The following is an 18,420-nucleotide window of genomic DNA, read 5'->3' as shown; positions in this document are numbered from 1 at the left end:
GTATAACTGTATCAGGAGTCGCTTCTTGATAGACAAGATAAGTTCGTCACTATCATATTTCATACATTATAACACTATAAGTTTAACAACTTCACAACATCTCCATATCGATACTTCAATTGAAACTGGTCAATACCAAAATTCATTCTGGACGATTTCGTATTTGTTATATAAAAACTTTTATTTTCGTTCATAGCTATACTCCCATTCTTCACAATGAGCACAGGTAAACCAACTACACCGTTGTCTTCACCAAAAGTCACAGACAAAAACAGCATCAGACCGTCGACGCCTCCTCCATCATCGTCGGGAGACAACTCGCTTCATAGGATCTCAGCAAGCTACTTGAAAACGCCAGAACCGACCCTGGAAGTTCCGTTTTCACCATCCTTGAAACGTACAAATTCAGGCTCTTACAAACTGCCTGACTATAAGTTAAACCACAATAACGTGACCTCACCCTACAGCTCTGCAAACTTGTTGAAGACACCCAGACATACTGGCTATGATTCTGCTGAAAGGCGTCTGAAACTCCAGAAGACTCCACAGTACTTTTCCCCAGCCAAGAAGTTGTTCCAGAATGAAGATGGTAGTCCCAATAAGGAAGATCTCACAGAGATAACGCTGCAGCTCAAAACACGATTGAGTTCTGCATTGGGCAAGTTGCAACGGGACGATTCATCTGCTTCAAGAAATCACATCACTTTTACAGAATTGTCGTTTGACTCAGAAACGTCGCCGACAAAGAAGCTGAAGCCGGAGTCTGACAAAAAAGTATGGTCGCCATCAAATTCTCTCCAAAGAGCCAATCTAAATCTCCAGACGTTACAACAATCGCCTCTTCCCAAGAACACTACCTCACCTCATTTGGTACAACCTTCATCATTTGTTTCCTCCAACTCAAATTCTCCCTTGAAACAGTCCCCTTTTTTGCATAATGATTTGGAAAATAGACCCTACCTAAATATGCCTTCGCCGGATGAAGAGTCCAGTGCCCACAATGCCTTGTTAGCGGCTTTGTCGAGGCAGAGGCGTAAGTCCAGATCTTCTTTTTCGCTGGGAACTAAACGCAGATCTTCTATAGTCACGGCGAATGATGAAGGATCAACTTTAATTCTTCAACAGCAACAGCCCACAACTCCTAGTCAACAGCAGTCGGTAAAATTGCCTCCTCTAAACATAGCTCTAGGGAGTGATATCAGAGGAGAACCCTACGGATCAGGGTTACCTTCGTTTGAAGCTAAAGAGACTCGTAAAACTAACGAACAGGACGCTGTATTGTCACTCATGTCGTTGTCATCACCACAATCCATCAAATTTGGCCACAGTAGGAACCACAGCCTTAATAACAACAATACAACCACATCTGTTTCTTCGCCTGGATCTTCCAGATCGTCACTGGTGATAGTTCAGAGTCCACAGAACCCCCTTCCCCTGCCTATGCCTATTCTTCCGCCCATCACCAGTTTGGTGAATGAACAGAAGAAGAAGAAGAGAGTACCAACAGGACAGAACATTGGCAATGCCATAGACTCAGATGCCACTGATATAGATGAAGATGTGACAGACGATGAAATATGAAATGAAACAAATGAAGTGACGAATTATATTTTTACTACTGAAAAGTGGAAATGAGGTGAATGACGAATGATGAACTTTCCTTTACTAAGCATATTTATGTCGTGTTGTTAGGTCTGTTTTCATTACATTTGATCTAATTTTTCAAATTTGATACGATTTTATTGTATTCCAATACTCTTCTTTCATTTGACTCATCACGTCGGTGCTGTACCATACTATTAAGAACACAACGATCCTTTCACTTCTTTCGACTCGTCGTCTCTTGCAATTATTCGTAACTATGTATTTATAAATATATCGTTTACGTTCTTACACAAATTCGGGATGGCAGATGTTCCGTACCGTACAAAGCGGTCATCCAGAAAGGAAATATTCCACCAATAATACACTTCAAAGTTTATTCATGTCTCCGCCTCATATACTCATGTCCCTTTCTTAATGGGAATCGCTTAAGCATGGATGTCAACGCCGAGAAGTGCCTGCAATGAACAATCGTATTTAGTCCGGATGCTGCAATGCACAGGCATGGTGTTGGCAACCGGAAGTTGCCTCCTCCAGATAAGGATCTGAAATACAAATGAATTCAGATTACCATTACTTGAGAGCACGATCTTATTGTAGTATCAATGTACTTCTAATCTTTTATTGTAATTCAATATCCACAATCTAATAATATTCTTGTAAACTATTGTAAACTATTGTAATCGTCCAACAGCTATTAATCTGATTGTTGTCTCAAGCAATAAACACACAATGTGATCTTTCTATCTTGCACGCTATTGTTTGCATCTCTCTTATTTCATTGCATGTATGTTTCCTTTCGTAATCTCAGACTTCGTTACACGAATTAGAGTATGTGGATATACTATTTCAAGTGCTGTATTCGTATTGTCAGATCATCGGGCTCAAGTCCTTCTATTTCCACCTCCTGATTATCATTAGGAAACAAGTCGATACCATTGTCGCTAAACACATGCATATCCATGTTCCGCATGCTTATGCAGACAGACTTGACAGGCTTGTTTGTCGAAAACTTTATTTTGCCTTGCATAACCTTGTAACCAAGTCTTAAATCCTCATTGTACATCTTCCAGTTGAGGTGCTTGATGGGCTGCGGCCAGTCGCTACTTCGATGTATTATCTCGCCCTTGTCATTCTTAAGAACTGCCTGAACAATAGTGCTTCCATCTAGCGATTCAGAGTTGTGCTTGTTCAAGATATTGCAAATCTCATTATTCTTCAAATAAATGCCAGATTTCGTGATTGTCAGCTGTAGTTCACCTGTATCGCTGCTATAAAACAGAACAGACAATGAAACATTGTCCTGTTCTCTGTTGCTAAATGCCCAGATGTCTAAACTGTACTTGTAATTGGAAAAGTCATGCAAAGGTGTTTGTTCGGATAAGTCCTCAGGCTCTTCTGGATCCCGGATTCGGACTTTATTGCGTCGACATGCAATTCCAATTGGGGCACATTCACGCTTGATGCTGTAATACGCAAGTTTGGGAGTCTTGTGAAAGTCGACTATGGACCAACTGGTAGCCGGCCAGCAGTCGTTAAGTTGCCACACTACTGCTCCTCCGCATTCATAGTTATTCCATTTACGTCTCCAGTTACGGTACGCTAGGCTTAGGCAATCTGCTTGCATCACTTGGGTAATATATTGCCAATGATCCAAATCAAATTTAGAAGGCAATGCAAAATTCTCTAGGACATACGTGGCTAACCTTCGCTCTGACCCTCCAGCTTTGTTGTGGTATTCCACCAAGTACGACTCAGGGTATAGCTCTTCCTTCTTGGTAATAGCCTTGTCGAGAGTTTGAAGACTGGGAAATGAGAGCATTCCAAACTCAGATACAAACCTACCACTGAGCTTATCCCAGTTCTGATATGGCTCTTGATTCCCATGCCAAACATCCCATTGGTGCAAATCACCAATTGTGGTATCTCTCGTTTTAGTAAGAGCATCAGAATACGGCGAGCTTCTAATATATGGAACATCATTTGTTAATCTACTCACAATCTCTGGGAAAACTTCTTCATAAAGAAGTCTAGCAGGAAATTTGTCATAGGGTTTATCTATTCCAAACTCAAACCCGTTTGCCTCAGCTACTTGATAATCTTCATTGTTTCCTGCTATGATAACTATTGAAGAATACTGTCTTAGTCGTTTTAATTGGTCCGTCAATTCCTCCTTGACGTTGTCCACAAACTCCGAATAAGCTGGGTACATCCCACAGGCAAACATGAGATCCTGCCATACAAGGATTCCTTGTTCATCACATATAGAATAGAAGGAGTCAGACTCATAGATACCTCCACCCCACACCCTTACAAGATTGTGGTTTCCATCGATGGCTAGTTGTAGCCATTTTCGATAGTCTTCGCAAGTCAAAATGGAAGTAAAGGAATGGGCCGGAATCCAGTTGGATCCCATTACAAAGATAGGTTTATTATTGATTTTGAAGTAGAATGTTCTACCAATAGTGTCTTTGTCTTGAACAAGTTGTACTTTTCTGAAGCCAGCCCTCCTTGTTGCAAGCTTTAAAGAATTGACTTTGAGCTCAAAAGTGTATAGAGCCTGTTGTCCATGGCCCCTTGGGTTCCACAAATGGGGCATATCTATTGTATAATGTAGTCGATTGAACATTTTAATGTCGCTGACTTCGTAGACATATACCAATTGCCCGTTTGGGTCAATAATAGATACCTCCAAATCAGTGCCTTTGTCGTTGTCTGCTAGATCCAAATCTACTTCTATCAGAAGGTCTACCAGAGTCAAGTCTTTGTTTAACAGGTACCTGACAAAGAAATCTTTAACATATGTTCCTGAGACCAAACTAATTGGTTTCCAAGGTCCGCAAGTAAGCAACATAGGACCCCAATCCCAGCCATAATGGTACTGAGGTTTTCGAACATGGAGCCGCAGCGTTTCTCCATTCCAACATGGCGAGAGTCCGTGAATCCTTTCGAGACGTCTTCCTTCATGTAGACTGCTGGTGAAAGCGATTCTTAAAATATTGGCACTGGAATTTAGACAGGCACCAATATCCAAAACGTATTTTCTGAACAGGTTAGCCGACTCTAACACTAGCTGGTCATTGACATAGACTTTAGCGAAAGTGTCCAAACCTTCAATTACGAGAAGACGAAAACAATCGCTATTCTGAAAAACGGAGCAATACTCCCAATTTGTCCTTCCCACCCACTGTACATTTTTTTCGTGATCATCTATGAACGGATCTGGAATGAGTCCATTGTACAAGAGATCCAAATGTACTTGGTTGCCAATGGTATCCGATCTAGCAGGGTACCAGGGACTATTGTCTCCGTTACCCTCCAGACACTCTCTGAACTTCCAATTGTTAAGCACTATGGGCATCTTGGGTAGAAATTTTGTGGTATAGAAATATGTAGTTTCAGTTCCGTTCAAATTTTGGATTCTAAAACCATCCTGTTTCAGTATAGTCGTCCGAGAAGGACGGGATCTGGATTAAGATCTAGGTGCGAGGAATTTAATGGAAAGTGACAAGGCAACAAGGGAGAGGTGCCAAGAGTGGACAGAACAATTGACTAGATAGGAAGAGCTGAGAAGCAGTAGCGAATATAAATGTGAAATTAGTCAAGTAAAAAATGTAACATGAAGTAATCAACGGAAGCGAGTTTCCTTAAATAGTATTTAAGTTATACAAATCAATTTTCATGAAAAAAAGTAGGAGGTACCGTTGAGAAAAATCCCTGAGCAACATAGAACATTGTTGTATAAACGAAGTTGCTATTATCAGTATAGAACATTGAAATCCAGTGTAATTTGCTGGCACAATTCAAGGATTATCACGAGCGTTCCTTATCTGAAAAATATATGGAAAATCCGGGGAAACTCAGAATTATACGACATGAAAGCTAGCAGACATGGCATCATTTATTTATGGATTTAATTTTCAAGTAAATAGTTTATTTCTTTGTTCCCCAACCTTCTCCTGAGTAATTTAGCATTATGCTTTTATTTCTTGGAGCTAATTCTTTCCGTTTCTGCTGAAGTTTCTGATCTCGGCTTTGTTCAGCCCTTACTAAGCTGTTGGCCGTGTGATACTATCCCCACTCGGGCATGGGTGACATACTGAAATAGGCAGTGTTGTACGACAGATACCATATATAGAAGCTGTGTACGTGTAGTGCCATAAGCTTAGTGTAAAATTTGACCTACAATTGTTCTATAGTCAAGAATTAGTTGAAATGAACAGCTCTACGACCTCGTCTGAATTCAAAGAGCAAGAATCCAGACATCTGGAGCAGGGCCACGATCACAATATAAATGACGATAGTTTCGAAATAACCGAAATTTACGACCCTTCTAGCAATATTAATATGAGCAATGGTGCTGACGATAACAAAATTTGTATTATAAATAGCAATGATAACGAGAGAAACGGGATCAATACAGTGGACATCGGTGAGAAATCAAAGTATACCATTGCAAAAAACGAATTACTCGTCAATCCTGACGTTTCAATCAAGCAGATACTTAAACACCACCCGGTTCAATCCTTTGCACGGTGTAGATGGTTGTTGTATACGATATGTGCTGGTTTATATCTTTGCTCAACCATGAATGGCTATGACGGAAGTTTGCAAACTGCTATAGAAACACTTCCAGCTTACAGAACGTACTTCAATCTCAGCAACTCGGCCAGCGATACTGGTTTGGTGTTCCTGATTTTTCCAGCTGGTGCTATTTGTGCCACAATCTTCATTTGGTTGGGTGATTATATCGGCAGAGTGCTAACTATAATCATTGGCTTGGTTGGGACTATTGTGGGCTCAATAGTTGTAAGCTCTACCCATAATCATAGTGCTTATATCGGTGGGAGATTTCTTCTAAGTTTCTTCTCCACAATTGCTAATTGTACAGCTGCAATTCTATTGACAGAGTCTGTTCCATATGATATGAGATGGTTGGTGGGCTGTTTCAATACATTCTACTACATTGGAAGTATCATTGCTACATGGACAATGTACGGCACAAGTAAAAACTTCGAAGGTCCCCAAACTTTCAAAATTGGCTTGTGGCTACAGATCCTCTGTCCTGGTATGGCTCTTGTTCTTATCTGTCTGAGTGCTCTATTGGGATTTGGAGACTCTCCCAGATACTATTATGGCAAGAACAAGATCGAAACAGCGAGGGACTTCATTATAAAGTACCATGCTAATGGTGATGTTTCGCATCCGATTGTTGCTGCAGAGATGGAAGAGTTGGAGTTGTCGTTTCGAACAAATGGGTTCTTGAAACCAAAGGATTACCTTAACTATAGTAATTTTTTCCGTACCACTTCCAATCGCAAGAGAACAGCATTAGTTGTGGCCTGGTCTTGGTTCAACCAATTCAGTGGCAACCAGGTGATCACATACTATATGACTACCTTGTTCTTAACTTTAGGAATTAAAAATGCCACAACAAGATTGCTCTTGACAGGCATCAACTCAATTCTCTGCTATATTTTTGCAACATGTGGAGGTTTGCTTATTGACCGTCTACCTAGAAGATGGGTTCTCTTGTATGCCAATGCTGGGTTTGTTATTTGTTTTGCAGGGTTGGCCGCAGCTGTTAGAGCTTTCCAAGCAGATGCAAACAACCATACAGCCGCATCTGCCGGCATTGCCTTTATGTATTTGTTCATGACAATCTTCTTTTCCTTTGCATTCACTCCATTGCAGCCCATTTACCCGGCCGAAGTAATGTCCAATGACATGAGAGGCAGAGGAATGGCTTTGTACTTTTTCATAAGTAACGTCGCCTCGTTTGTCAACTTGTATTCGGCGCCGGTGGCCATGCAGAATATCAAGTATTGGTACTATGTGTTTTTTGTCTTTTGGGATGCTTTCCAGTTTGCCATCATCTACTTTTTCTTCGTTGAAACTTGTGCTTTGACCTTAGAGGAAATCGAGGTTGTGTTTAAAGAGAAACATACCGTGAAAGAGAGTATCAAGTTGTCGAAGATGGCCCGGTCACATATCCATCGAAGTTGGAGAAGAAATGAAGCAGATGAGATTGAGACCGAGAAAGTTAACACAGATAACGAGTAATTCTAAGAGAAGCTCGTTATGAGAGAGATATTTGTATGTAGAAGAGTGTGATTTATGTTTTAGAGCACAGTAATAAGAGAAAAGAAGAGATAATGAGAGAAGAAGAGATAACGAGAGAAGAATATACAGAGCAAAAGACAAATAGCTGAATAACAACACGCTGATCTCACGAACAATTCAGCAAACGTAGCAGTCCTTCATTCTGTCCATAAGCACCCAATCGATTGCTCTCGGTTTTACCCCAGATTTTAGTTTTTGAGTAAACCATAAAAACGGCCGCTTCCGGCGCTCAGCTGAGTCACCGCTGACCAAATACCGGGCCAGCATTGGGTGAATCATCCAGTCGTGGGCCTACCGCACTTACTAAGGAAAAGATATCCATATAAGGGCAGAGCACGTGATGTTCCCGCAGACCAAGAAGAAAAAAGTGTTGGCTGACTGTAGAAGAATTGCTTATAAAACTGAGAAATTCTTCAGATGCTGAACATTTCTTTTGCTTCAGTAAGGGCTCAGTTTATTCTGTTCAGGTTTGGAAATTTCTCTAGAAATTATAGAGACGGTATCATATAGGAGGTTTACGTTTGTCAGAAGTTTGGAAAGTGCTCTTTGTGTTCTCCCTTGACTTTGTTACCTTGCGCAATCATTAATAATCAACTAGATAAATACTTTTCACTTTAAAGTTCGTGTTCATATTAGAAAAGTCAGCAAAAATGGCAAATATTCTCCTTCTTTTGCATCCTACGGTCGTGACCGACCAACACTTGGTCGAAAACGTTAAAGCTGACATACGGAAGTCTGTTGGCGACGCACACGTAGAACAGCATATCATAGACAGAGTCACGCGAGGAGAAGTAGAGTTGACCAGAAATACCTACGACAAGATCATATACATAAACCCTAATGTCCACAACAGAAGTATCCCAGCGCTGTTGATGAAGTTGGTGTACGAAACTTTGATAGATGAAGGTGAATTTAGTGGAGATTTACCTACAGATCAGGCTCTAGATGTCTTGATGACCGGCTTTATTGTTAGTGATACTAACGACCAGTGCTGGATTAAGCCTAAGCCGATCGAATCCGTGTCCATTCCTCTTAGAAGAAAAGGAAAGAAGACTGATGCGTCCGTTTCAGCATCCAGTGGAACCACGGCGTTGCCATTGTTCAAGAAGTTGTCTGTAACATCTCCACTTAGTGAGAGTAATAGCAACAACAACAATAACAGCAGCAGCCCTATTGGTTTAACTGATTCTTCTGCTGCCAATACAGACGAAGAAACAGACGAGGCCAACGTGATGAAGCGCAAGTTGGATGCTGCGAAGTTGACGTATTTCAGCGACTCGGATAGTGAAAACGAAGAAGATGAAAACGACGACATAATCAACGAAGACGACTTAATCAAAGATTCAAACCAACTAGACTTGAGATCGCGTTTGATAATACCCAAGAGCTGTGAGATTCCCAACGGCAAGAAAAGAAGAAAGGCATGCAAAGACTGTACCTGTGGATTGAAGGAAATCGAAGAACAGGAAGAGGCACAACAGAGATCGTTACAGGATTCTATATTGGGCAAGATGGCGCAGTCAGCTACTCTTGAAGCCATCAAGATCGAGGAAAGGTTGAAGAGACAACCCGTGAAGTTCAAGGACGAAGACTTGGCTGAAATCGACTTTACTGTTGAAGGTAAGACTGGTGGCTGTGGGTCATGTGCATTGGGTGATGCCTTCAGATGTGATGGATGTCCATATTTGGGAATGCCACCTTTCAAGCCAGGTGAAATAGTCAGTATCGACAGTTTGGGTGAGGATCTTTAGAGACATAGCTGGGGGTTTTAACAGTATATACTAAATAAACAGATTCCATATGCAAGTACTCCATTTTCTTACAAAAGATGTGATGTAGATGGAAACGAGATACCAAGATTACAAGCTTTCTCGAGTTATTATATCTTTATTTACGTTTTGCTGTATTCATAAGGATTTTTCACTTTTTCATTCTTTGACTTTTCGTCTTTTGCTTTTCAATACTATTTCTCGATACATTTTTACTGTTTTGGTTAGTATCACAATTTTACCATTTTCGTTCCCATTTTCTTTCCTTTTTACTGGTTTACTTATTTCATTTATATTTTCATTACTATTTTACCATTTTACTATTTTCATGTAGCCTTGCTATCGTCATTGCTGTATCCATTAATTCATTACTATTTTCACTACAGTGTCCACGGTCGTTTGTTCCTTCTGTACTCACTTCTATTATTTCGAAAAATGCACGCACGCCATGTGCCTGGATAACAATGGCAGCAGGAACGGTGCTATTGTCGTCATCTCGACTAGTGTCACTTTAGGATCTGACCGGAGATTCATCATTGTTCTGACAATCAAGAAAATGTCCTGGTTTCAGGGGAAGATGGAACAGAAGATGTGATGCACAAGAATAGAGATGCAGTGTTCGATGTTGCAGCCGTCTGCGGACACCAGACAAAAAGGGAGATTTGCCCCGTCAATGGACATGGCGACACGACAATTTCACCACTCAGATGGACATGTCCAGCTGTATTTTTCCATCGCCGATGCTGCTTGCTGTAGGTTTCCCTAATCTGAATTTTGATTTGATTTTTTGCATTTATTTTCTGGTTGTGTTGTGGGGGCTGTTCGTCTAACGCCAGCCAACAACAACACAACAACTTCAGCAGCAGTTACGGTTCCTGGAAATTTAACTACGTTTTTGGAGCCGTTATGTGTCCTAACTCGCTCTCAATGGCTTTTCAACGGCTTGCTGAAAATACAGCTGAACTAGGAGAGGCAAACAGCTGTTGGTTCGGACTTCACGTCCCCCTGCTACCAGCACCAGGTACATATTGGATGCCTCAAGCAGTAATAATATCGCACCCAAAGTGAAATTTGAAGGAGCTCTACATTCATTTGATAGCAGGATGTGCATAGATCAAGATAATTATTTACGCAACAGGAGAATATTTTTCTCACCGGAATGTGCAAGCATATGACATAGATGCAGCCGGATATGGGAGTGCGGTACTCGAGAATGGTCGGTCACGTGACATACACTTTGTGAACAACTCGGCCCGTAGCATTACCACAGCGACCCCAACCTGCGGCAGCTATTCGAGACTAATGAGTTGCAAAACATTGTCACATGCCTACCGGCCATGTAGCATTTTTGCATTCAGTCCGCCTTCTCAGCCACTCTATTATTTGGGAGCTACATCTTGATTCTCCGATCAAGTATGGTCAAGGGCTATTGTATGGTCTGCACACAAGCATACCACACAAGATCCCAGTCCAATTGGGAAGATGCGGCTCGCTATTTTTTGGAACAGCCAATGGTGGGCTGCCAGTGATAGCGGCGAAACCAAGTACTGCGCATCATCTAGGGTCGTGGGACATTGTTCAAGGTTGCGCGATGACTTGCTCCCTATGAGTCTTGTCCACAGCGGCTTTAAATTGGCACTTCTACAGTTAACGAGGGGACATTTGGCTAAGCTGATTCCGCTCCAACTCTATTGGGATACCAGGACAAAAAAATAATGCTGACGTAGTGCGTCATTTAGGTTTATTAAATCAGGACGGAGACTGTCCCCCAATCAGGCAGTGGTGGAATGGAAACCTACATACGTCTAAACAGACAACCTGTGGTGGCATGGTGATCTAATGTGAAATCAAAATCAACATGGTGGTGCCTTAAAAAGGCACCGTATTTTCCTTGACGAAACAATCCCACACACTCGACTACGTCAAACCCACAGGTAAATACAAACAATCACCATGGTATTGTCGACAAACGATCCAAACAATAATATGGTAATTGAACCTGTCCCTCTCTTCTTCGTACACCTGTCTTATTTTAATGTTTTAATTTTTCCTTTCTTCCCGATATTTTTTACACTGCGAGGGGCTCGTAACCTCACTTTCTGACAGTTCCGAGGATCCGGATTTCCATAGGTATTTTTTCCCCCAGGGGAGCATAATTTTCTAACTAATCCCAACTAATACAATGCTAATTCAGATAAAACAGGTGTAAGTTTCCCCCTTGTCTTTGTTAGTGTTAACAATAGTATGCTACTAACATTTAGCTGAGGGACAATGGTAGAGAACAACCCGCTAGTGATTATCAAGTACCTTTTTTTGTCTGTATCCGAATCTTACATTAAAATATTTCCTATCTAGGGCCGTCTTTCCTCTTTAAGTTGTACAAAAGTTTCAAGTTGTTCAAGTCCATCCAGTCATCTTCTAAAAAACCTAAAATTACGGAAATGATTATTGCGTTGATTTTCTTATTATACGATAGATCCGCTGTAAGTGGAGGCAGGTCCCAGATGTCTGTTTTGTATATCTCTATACTTTTCCAAGGTCGGAGAAGCTCTCCCAATTATTTTGGCCCTGGTGCCTGAAAAATTCGTACGTAACTTCGCTGTCTTGTGAAAATAAAATATTCGCACCCAATCACTAAAGTTCATTATAAATTTTCAACCTTTCTAACAATTCAAGGAAACCTACAATTATAGTTGGGCGTCTTCGGGATTCAAATATTGGCCATGGTACCTTACTAAATTCGCCTCTACGTTGATTGCGTTAAAAATGGGCAGCTTTCCACCCTAGTAAGGGGTCTATTGCAGGAATACTATAATAGAGAACTTTCGAGGTGACGCTTTACAGATTCTATTCATTGTAACAATCTCTGTTAATCAAAAATCGCCTCAAAAAATTGTTTAGTCTTTGGAATTTTTCGTATTTACAGCTTGAACCCTTCGTGCCTCGGAATGGAGCTTAGGTGTGGTCGCTGTGCATCATGGCTATGTTTTAGACATCGAAAATCCAAGACACATGCTCCTTTGATGCCGTATATCTCCATCGACAATTAAATCCCTTGAAAATCGGGTGATGGCTTCCACCTGTGTAAATCAGTCTAAAATAATCTTGAATGGTTTGACGCAATCTGGTGTTGTTCTTAACAACCAGATTTCTGTGGTTTCTAGTCATTGAAGCTAGTTATCCAACAATACGGTAGAGAAAGACCCTTACTTCGAAGTCGAGGGAGTTGAATGGGTTGTATCTATGTCAAATATCAAACAACAGTGGTCTTTACTTGTGGTCAATGGCAATAAATCTTCATTGAAAATAGCTCTTTGTCTCTCTTGTGAAATCAACTCTTGATTTTCAAATGAATTTGTGAACCAACAAAGGTCACTATTGTGAAGAAAAAGAGGGCAGTGTATTGTCATGGTTCTTGTTATCCATCATTGTTTATCCAACATCAATACAAAATTCAAGTGATGGAGGAAAATACAATGAATAGTATATGGGATCCGAACCACTTCTTATTAATAATAATGGATGTATGGATATACTCCTTGGAACGAATCATTGTCTAAACCCTGATGGGAGGTTAACCCCATCTAATGTGACCTTAATCCCAGCTTCTGGCCCCTAGAACTTGCGTTTAGACCCGTTAATCATGACTGGCCGCCCGCAACCGCCTTCTTTTTCATTGTACTTAATTAATCCTTTGCAGACATCTGGGTTCTATTGACCGCAGAATAGCCATTGTTAATTGCAGTTGATTTTTGGCGAAGAAATCGCTTGCTTTAACAATGATTAATAGTAGGTACCCCCGAGCTGATCGCAAACAACAATATAATATCAGTTTAATTTTAATAGCTACTCGGTTAATAGCTACTCGGTTGTCTTAATTTTAGATAGCTCGTGAAATTAGCCGCCTTGTGTTATTTTTACGAGTTCTACCAGTTCCTTCTTCGACAGAGCTGATATGATTCGAATTCGTTTGTTCACTTGTTCTTAACCATCGAAACAATTTTTTTCAACAATGAAATTCAAGTAATTGATTTCAGTGTTGGAAAATCATATGGCACCCGCAGAAGAATAGAAATTCTGGGAACAATACAACAAAGGCAAGGCACTCCAGCTTCCAGAACACTTGTCCTTCCGAAGACATTCATAGGTTGTATAGATAATTCCAATAAAAAAATTTCTGAATGGCAAATTTAGTTTTGGAACCTACTGCTTATTGGTAAAACCGAAAATGCAGTTGTCAATAGTGAAAACACAAATTTTCACTTTTGGGAGTTATCACGAATTGTAGAATGAGTGAAACAAACTATGAAAAATCTAATTTCTACAAGTTCATATTGTCTGTCGTAGAAATCAACTTGTATTTACATTGTAGTCTATTTTGAAACGTTTTATTTGTACAATAATTATTATGATGCTGAAGTATCCATCATATTTAAAGTCTAACTAAATTTAATGTCAAATAATGTTACAATATTCTGCAGTATACAGAGGGAACAACTCGTCCGCAAAACCAGACTATTAGTTCAACGTCCACTGTTCCAAACTAGTTCACCTTTTTATATATACAAGGGAATTTCAATTTGAGCCGGTCTTGCAGCTTATTGTTGCGAACCGTGCTGAACACCAAAACTGTCGTAGCCGTAGTTGTTTCCTCCCGGAGCAGAGTTGTACCTCTGCTGATGCTGGTAGTAGCCCGCAACCGGCTGTTGTACCTGCTGTACCTGCTGGTGCTGATCGTAGCCAATAGCAAACTGAGCGCCAGAACCACCAATTATTTCGTTGGAAGCTGAGCTTAGATGAGAAGGGTTATGCAGAGTAGTGCCTGATCCAGCAGGGACTTGTTGGGTATTAGGATGTAATGCAAATTGTTGGTTGGGGATATTGGATAACGGCGACAACTTGTCTTGGTTGCTGCTGCTGCTTGTATTGCCAACACTGCCCAAATCGTTGTTGAACGAAACCTGGTAGTTTGCAGCTGCCGGAGGAGCCACAAGAACGTTGCCATGGTAAGGGTTTGACGAAATCACATACTGCTGGTTTGCACCCATAAGATTTGCACCCGCAAGCTGCGAGTTTTGCTGTTGTTGCTGGAGCTGAATTTGCTGAGCATTCTGAGGCTGCTGGGCCACTAGATTTTGTTGCTGCTGTTGCTGTTGCAGCTGTTGTTGCTGCTGTCCAATTATGTGTTGTTGTTGTTGTTGCTGTTGTTGACTCATTATGTGTTGCTGTTGCTGTTGTTGGCTCATTATGTGTTGTTGCTGTTGTTGCTGTTGCTGCTGAAGTTGCAAGTACTGCTGGTACTGTTCCTGCTGAATCTGGAGCATCTGTTGGTTGTGCAATTGAACCTGTTGCTGTCTCATAGCTTTTTGGCGGCAAGCAGGGCAATTCTTGTTCTTACCATTTCTTCTAGGTGTGTAACGGTATCCAGGGTACTTTTTGGCATGATTCTTCTTTTCTTCCTCGGCCAAGTTGTTCCAGTGGTCCTTTTCTGAAGCCGAAAGCGAACGCCATCTACGGCCCAATTCACGGGAAACCTCGGGATTGGTCCGGATCACGTTGCCTTCGTCGAGTACCGACTGGTGATACTTCTGTCTGAAGAGAATGAAAGCATTCCGCGGTCTGGGAATACGGTTAGCGTTCAGTTTGCAAATACATTTTTCTTCGGCACCGTTCATCGGACCAGGTCCAACCATCTGGCTTGTGCCGTAGGTAGCATTGCCATTAACGTTGATGCTGGGACTAATGTTGGAGTTGACAGAGTAAGCTAAGGCAGCTGGTGTCGTGCTGGCAGTCAGAAGTTGCAGCCCGACGTAAACATCAGACTGGCTAGAAGGGTACAACGTCTTGGAATCGGTATAAACAGGCATGCCGGAAACGTTGACTGCGACAGGCAAGCTGGAACCTACCAAGTTGGGAGAAATCTGCCCGGTGGTTGTCGTGGGAGTGGAGTTGGCTGGAGAAGCAGCTACGGCTACAAGCGACGCATCGTGGGTGTAGGACGACGACGAGGAAGACTGAATACTGTGGGGCTGCTGCGATTGGTGGCTCATTGGAGGTATAATCTGTGCTAATGAAGGTAAAATGTTGCTGGGTTTGGAATGAATGTCTTCAAGTGGCATCTGGAGGTTGTCGTAATACACTGCAGTAGACATATCACCGGATAGCTAGAGTGGGCTGGGGATGGCAGTTCCAATTTAATTTCGTCACTGGGCTCGGCCTGTGCGATGGGTTTACGGAAGATTTCGCTAACTGGGGTAATGATTGGGCTGATTGACCAGTGCAAACCGATAAATCAAAACAAAATACAAATGGTAGCACCTCGTGAACCTGGTAAAAATACAGAGTCCGGAAGAAGGACATATATTTAAATATATATATTCCTTATATTATGATTGTAGATTCTGTTCAAAACTATAGACATCAAAATCTTAGTGATTATCTTCTACATTGAAAAAAAAAAAAGAAAACGGCAAGAAAATAAAAAAAAATGTTTATGCAACTCGGCCATGTATCACAGAGAATAAAGTTTACTTATACCTAACCTAAATAAAGTGTAAATTGTACATGTCTGCAAACACACCGCTAGAAAATATCGAGTTCCTTTTTCCAGATTGGAGGATAAAAAATTGGTACAATTACATTTCATGCCTGTATGCAATCGGACACTGTGAAATTGTTGGCCCAATTAGGCAAATTCTGATTAAATCAAAACGGGCAACAATTGCATCGGATTACTGGACTGCACACATTATAATTGTCTAAAGCCTATTCCAAGCTTTGGATCATGCACCTGTGCTATCAGGATTTTGGCAAGGAGGGGACTACCAGGAAAGTGGATTCAGGTTCAGGAATTTGCCTCTGGTGCACAAATTTGATCATGTACAATTTTCGACAGGAAAAAATTCTATTTCTTGCTAATGGCTATAACACAATGGACGGTCAAAACGTATTGTAGTCTCGACAATTCCATATTATCTATTATTTGTCGATTGTTAGACAATTGAGAAAAAGGAAAAAGGAACCACTTCGCGTTTTCCCTTTCAGCAGTGCAAACCACCCGATAATGACGGCAATAACTGTGCATATTATCGAGTTATTTCGCGCAAATGCGGTTCCTGCTGAACCGCCTATTGTATTTGCCGGGTTCAAAACGTTCAGCTGCAAAATATTCTGATCGTAAGTCTACCCAATTTCAAGATTCCACATTACTGGTTTACAAATGGTAAATTTACTTGACCTATTTTATTTATTGCGCATAAAAATTGTCCCAGTCACTCCAGTGCTAAATTCTTCGTAACCGCACCTCTATCTGTCTACACTCTTCTTGCAATCAGAAATTCATTTTTCCAGTCAAAGCGGCTAAATTTCTCCTCCAGGTGAAATAGTCAAAATTAATCTCTGACTAAGACTTTGGACAAGGGAAAGCATAAAATGAAAGCTCGCTATGTGGGTACAATCTGAATATTCAATTAGAGGTTGCATCCACAATATTTTTCACCATAAACAATTTTCATGCTCTTAAGACTGCACCTGTACATTTTCCGGGACGCTTCCTCAGCGCTGGACAGCAAGCATGAAAACAACACTTTAACTCGCTTCTGCTAGTCCTCAAAAATAAAGGGGCACTTCCAACACTTGGTGATTTTGTAAGACTTTTTGTAGCCAAGTTGATTTGGATGCCAAATTCGCCGTTGTTTGCTACGTCAGACAGCTGTCATGGTTAGAGCCCGAGCTCAAGGCACAGATGCCAAATGACAGTATGTACCTGCCAGATAGGCGCGTCCATTTTTAGAAACTAAAGAAATCACAAGCAAAGCGATAACCGTTCGATATTCTTTGATAAAGGATTAAAATTGTAGCTGTCCATGTCCTACGGATACAGATGAAACAGGTATATAGAAGTCTTGACTCGGCATCACTTGCAGCTCAAACAATTGGAGATCGCCGCTACGTTCAATCAACATTCTTGCTTGGCTATATGGTTTTATTGGACCAGCTTCAATCCAGCGGGATTCTATCCAGTTTCTCCACTTTTTTTGCGTGGATCATCTTTTACTACGCCAGGAAGACAGGTTAGAGCCGCCCCAGCAGCTGTGCCGAGCAACTGTGCCCAGTATCTGGCCTTGTCACCTTCCCGAGTTGTTGCGAAATTTAAATCTGGCGCAATTTTTGAGAGTCTTAGCACCAAGAATTTCCTGTGCTCTTTCTAGGTTCTGTCACGGAATGGTTCAAAAAATCACCCGCTTATGATGAGACGTTATCTGAAATGGGAACGTGCGGAATAGTTTCATTTCGGGATCCAAACGCTTGTTCCTCCGTTTGTAAACGAACGAGGCAGTACAAGAGTCGTCTACACGGAGGGTTTTTCTTGCGTTTTTCTTGCTGCCAGGGGAGGAGACAATCGATGGACCCTTCCCATTATGGACAAGAGGTTGCTTTCGAAGATACAATAGAGGTGCAAGTCAATATCGGCGTGCACAAGGCTGCAGAACAAGTCTACTATCTCCCAATAGTGCGCTTCACAGAAACAATACGGAGATGAAGTAAGATGAAGAGGCCATATTGTTCATTTGCGTATTTTGGAGCCTGGAAAATAGGGGTCCCGAACATGGACAAGTCTCATGGGAAAGCATGCAATCGACATTGGGAAAGTTGGGCTTGATACGGAAATCCACTTATTCATTATCCGGCAGTTTTCCAGTAGGGAATGTCAAAGGGGTGTGAAATTTACAGATATGGCTACAGACTTTGATATAATTTTTGTACGGCTTTGCCAGATAAGGGCAAAAGGAGCCAGCAAAAATAAGGCTAATTAGGTATGGCGTTACTAAATCAACTTTTAATCGGCCTTCAAACACTGAAAAATGATGTAATTCGGTTAGCGAATCAAAGATTAGAAATTCAGACTTTTTTCTGTGTAGGTGCA

General features: G+C 41.3%; 5 protein-coding genes across 5 annotated transcripts; 3 read left to right on the top strand and 2 right to left on the bottom strand. All coding sequences in view use genetic code 12, as the record gives it.

Annotated features, from left to right (window-relative positions):
- Positions 1-216: 216 nt before the first annotated feature.
- On the top strand, positions 217-1,581 carry PICST_30511 (predicted protein; the record flags this gene model as incomplete). The annotated part of the gene is made up of 1 exon (XM_001383641.1): positions 217-1,581. One exon carries the CDS (start codon positions 217-219, stop codon positions 1,579-1,581), a length of 1,365 nt encoding a protein of 454 aa, XP_001383678.2.
- Positions 1,582-2,446: 865 nt separating this feature from the next.
- Positions 2,447-4,963, bottom strand: BMS1 (Glycoside hydrolase family 2 (Mannanase, beta-galactosidase); the record flags this gene model as incomplete). Its single annotated transcript, XM_001383292.1, has 1 exon — positions 2,447-4,963. The coding sequence occupies one exon, from the start codon at positions 4,961-4,963 to the stop codon at positions 2,447-2,449; it is 2,517 nt and encodes an 838-aa protein (XP_001383329.2).
- Positions 4,964-6,150: 1,187 nt separating this feature from the next.
- On the top strand, positions 6,151-7,814 carry LAC3 (putative lactose permease; the record flags this gene model as incomplete). The annotated part of the gene is made up of 2 exons (XM_001383640.1): positions 6,151-7,571; positions 7,736-7,814. Coding segments are annotated over 2 exons (1,500 nt in total), but the record flags the coding sequence as incomplete, so codon positions are not given.
- Positions 7,815-8,375: 561 nt separating this feature from the next.
- Positions 8,376-9,476, top strand: PICST_58064 (predicted protein; the record flags this gene model as incomplete). The annotated part of the gene is made up of 2 exons (XM_001383639.1): positions 8,376-8,840; positions 8,862-9,476. The coding sequence occupies 2 exons, from the start codon at positions 8,376-8,378 to the stop codon at positions 9,474-9,476; spliced, it is 1,080 nt and encodes a 359-aa protein (XP_001383676.2).
- Positions 9,477-13,867: 4,391 nt separating this feature from the next.
- RFG1 (ROX1-like HMG-box transcription factor) lies at positions 13,868-15,801 on the bottom strand. The gene has a single exon (XM_001383291.1). It carries the CDS (start codon positions 15,644-15,646, stop codon positions 14,093-14,095), a length of 1,554 nt encoding a protein of 517 aa, XP_001383328.2. The 5' UTR covers positions 15,647-15,801; the 3' UTR covers positions 13,868-14,092.
- Between the last annotated feature and the right edge of the window lie 2,619 nt (positions 15,802-18,420).

The sequence above is a fragment of the Scheffersomyces stipitis genome, chromosome 3 (assembly GCF_000209165.1).
Source record: "Scheffersomyces stipitis CBS 6054 chromosome 3, complete sequence".
Taxonomy (NCBI): Eukaryota; Fungi; Ascomycota; class Pichiomycetes; order Serinales; family Debaryomycetaceae; genus Scheffersomyces; species Scheffersomyces stipitis.
This window is presented reverse-complemented; position numbering and strand designations above follow the sequence as displayed.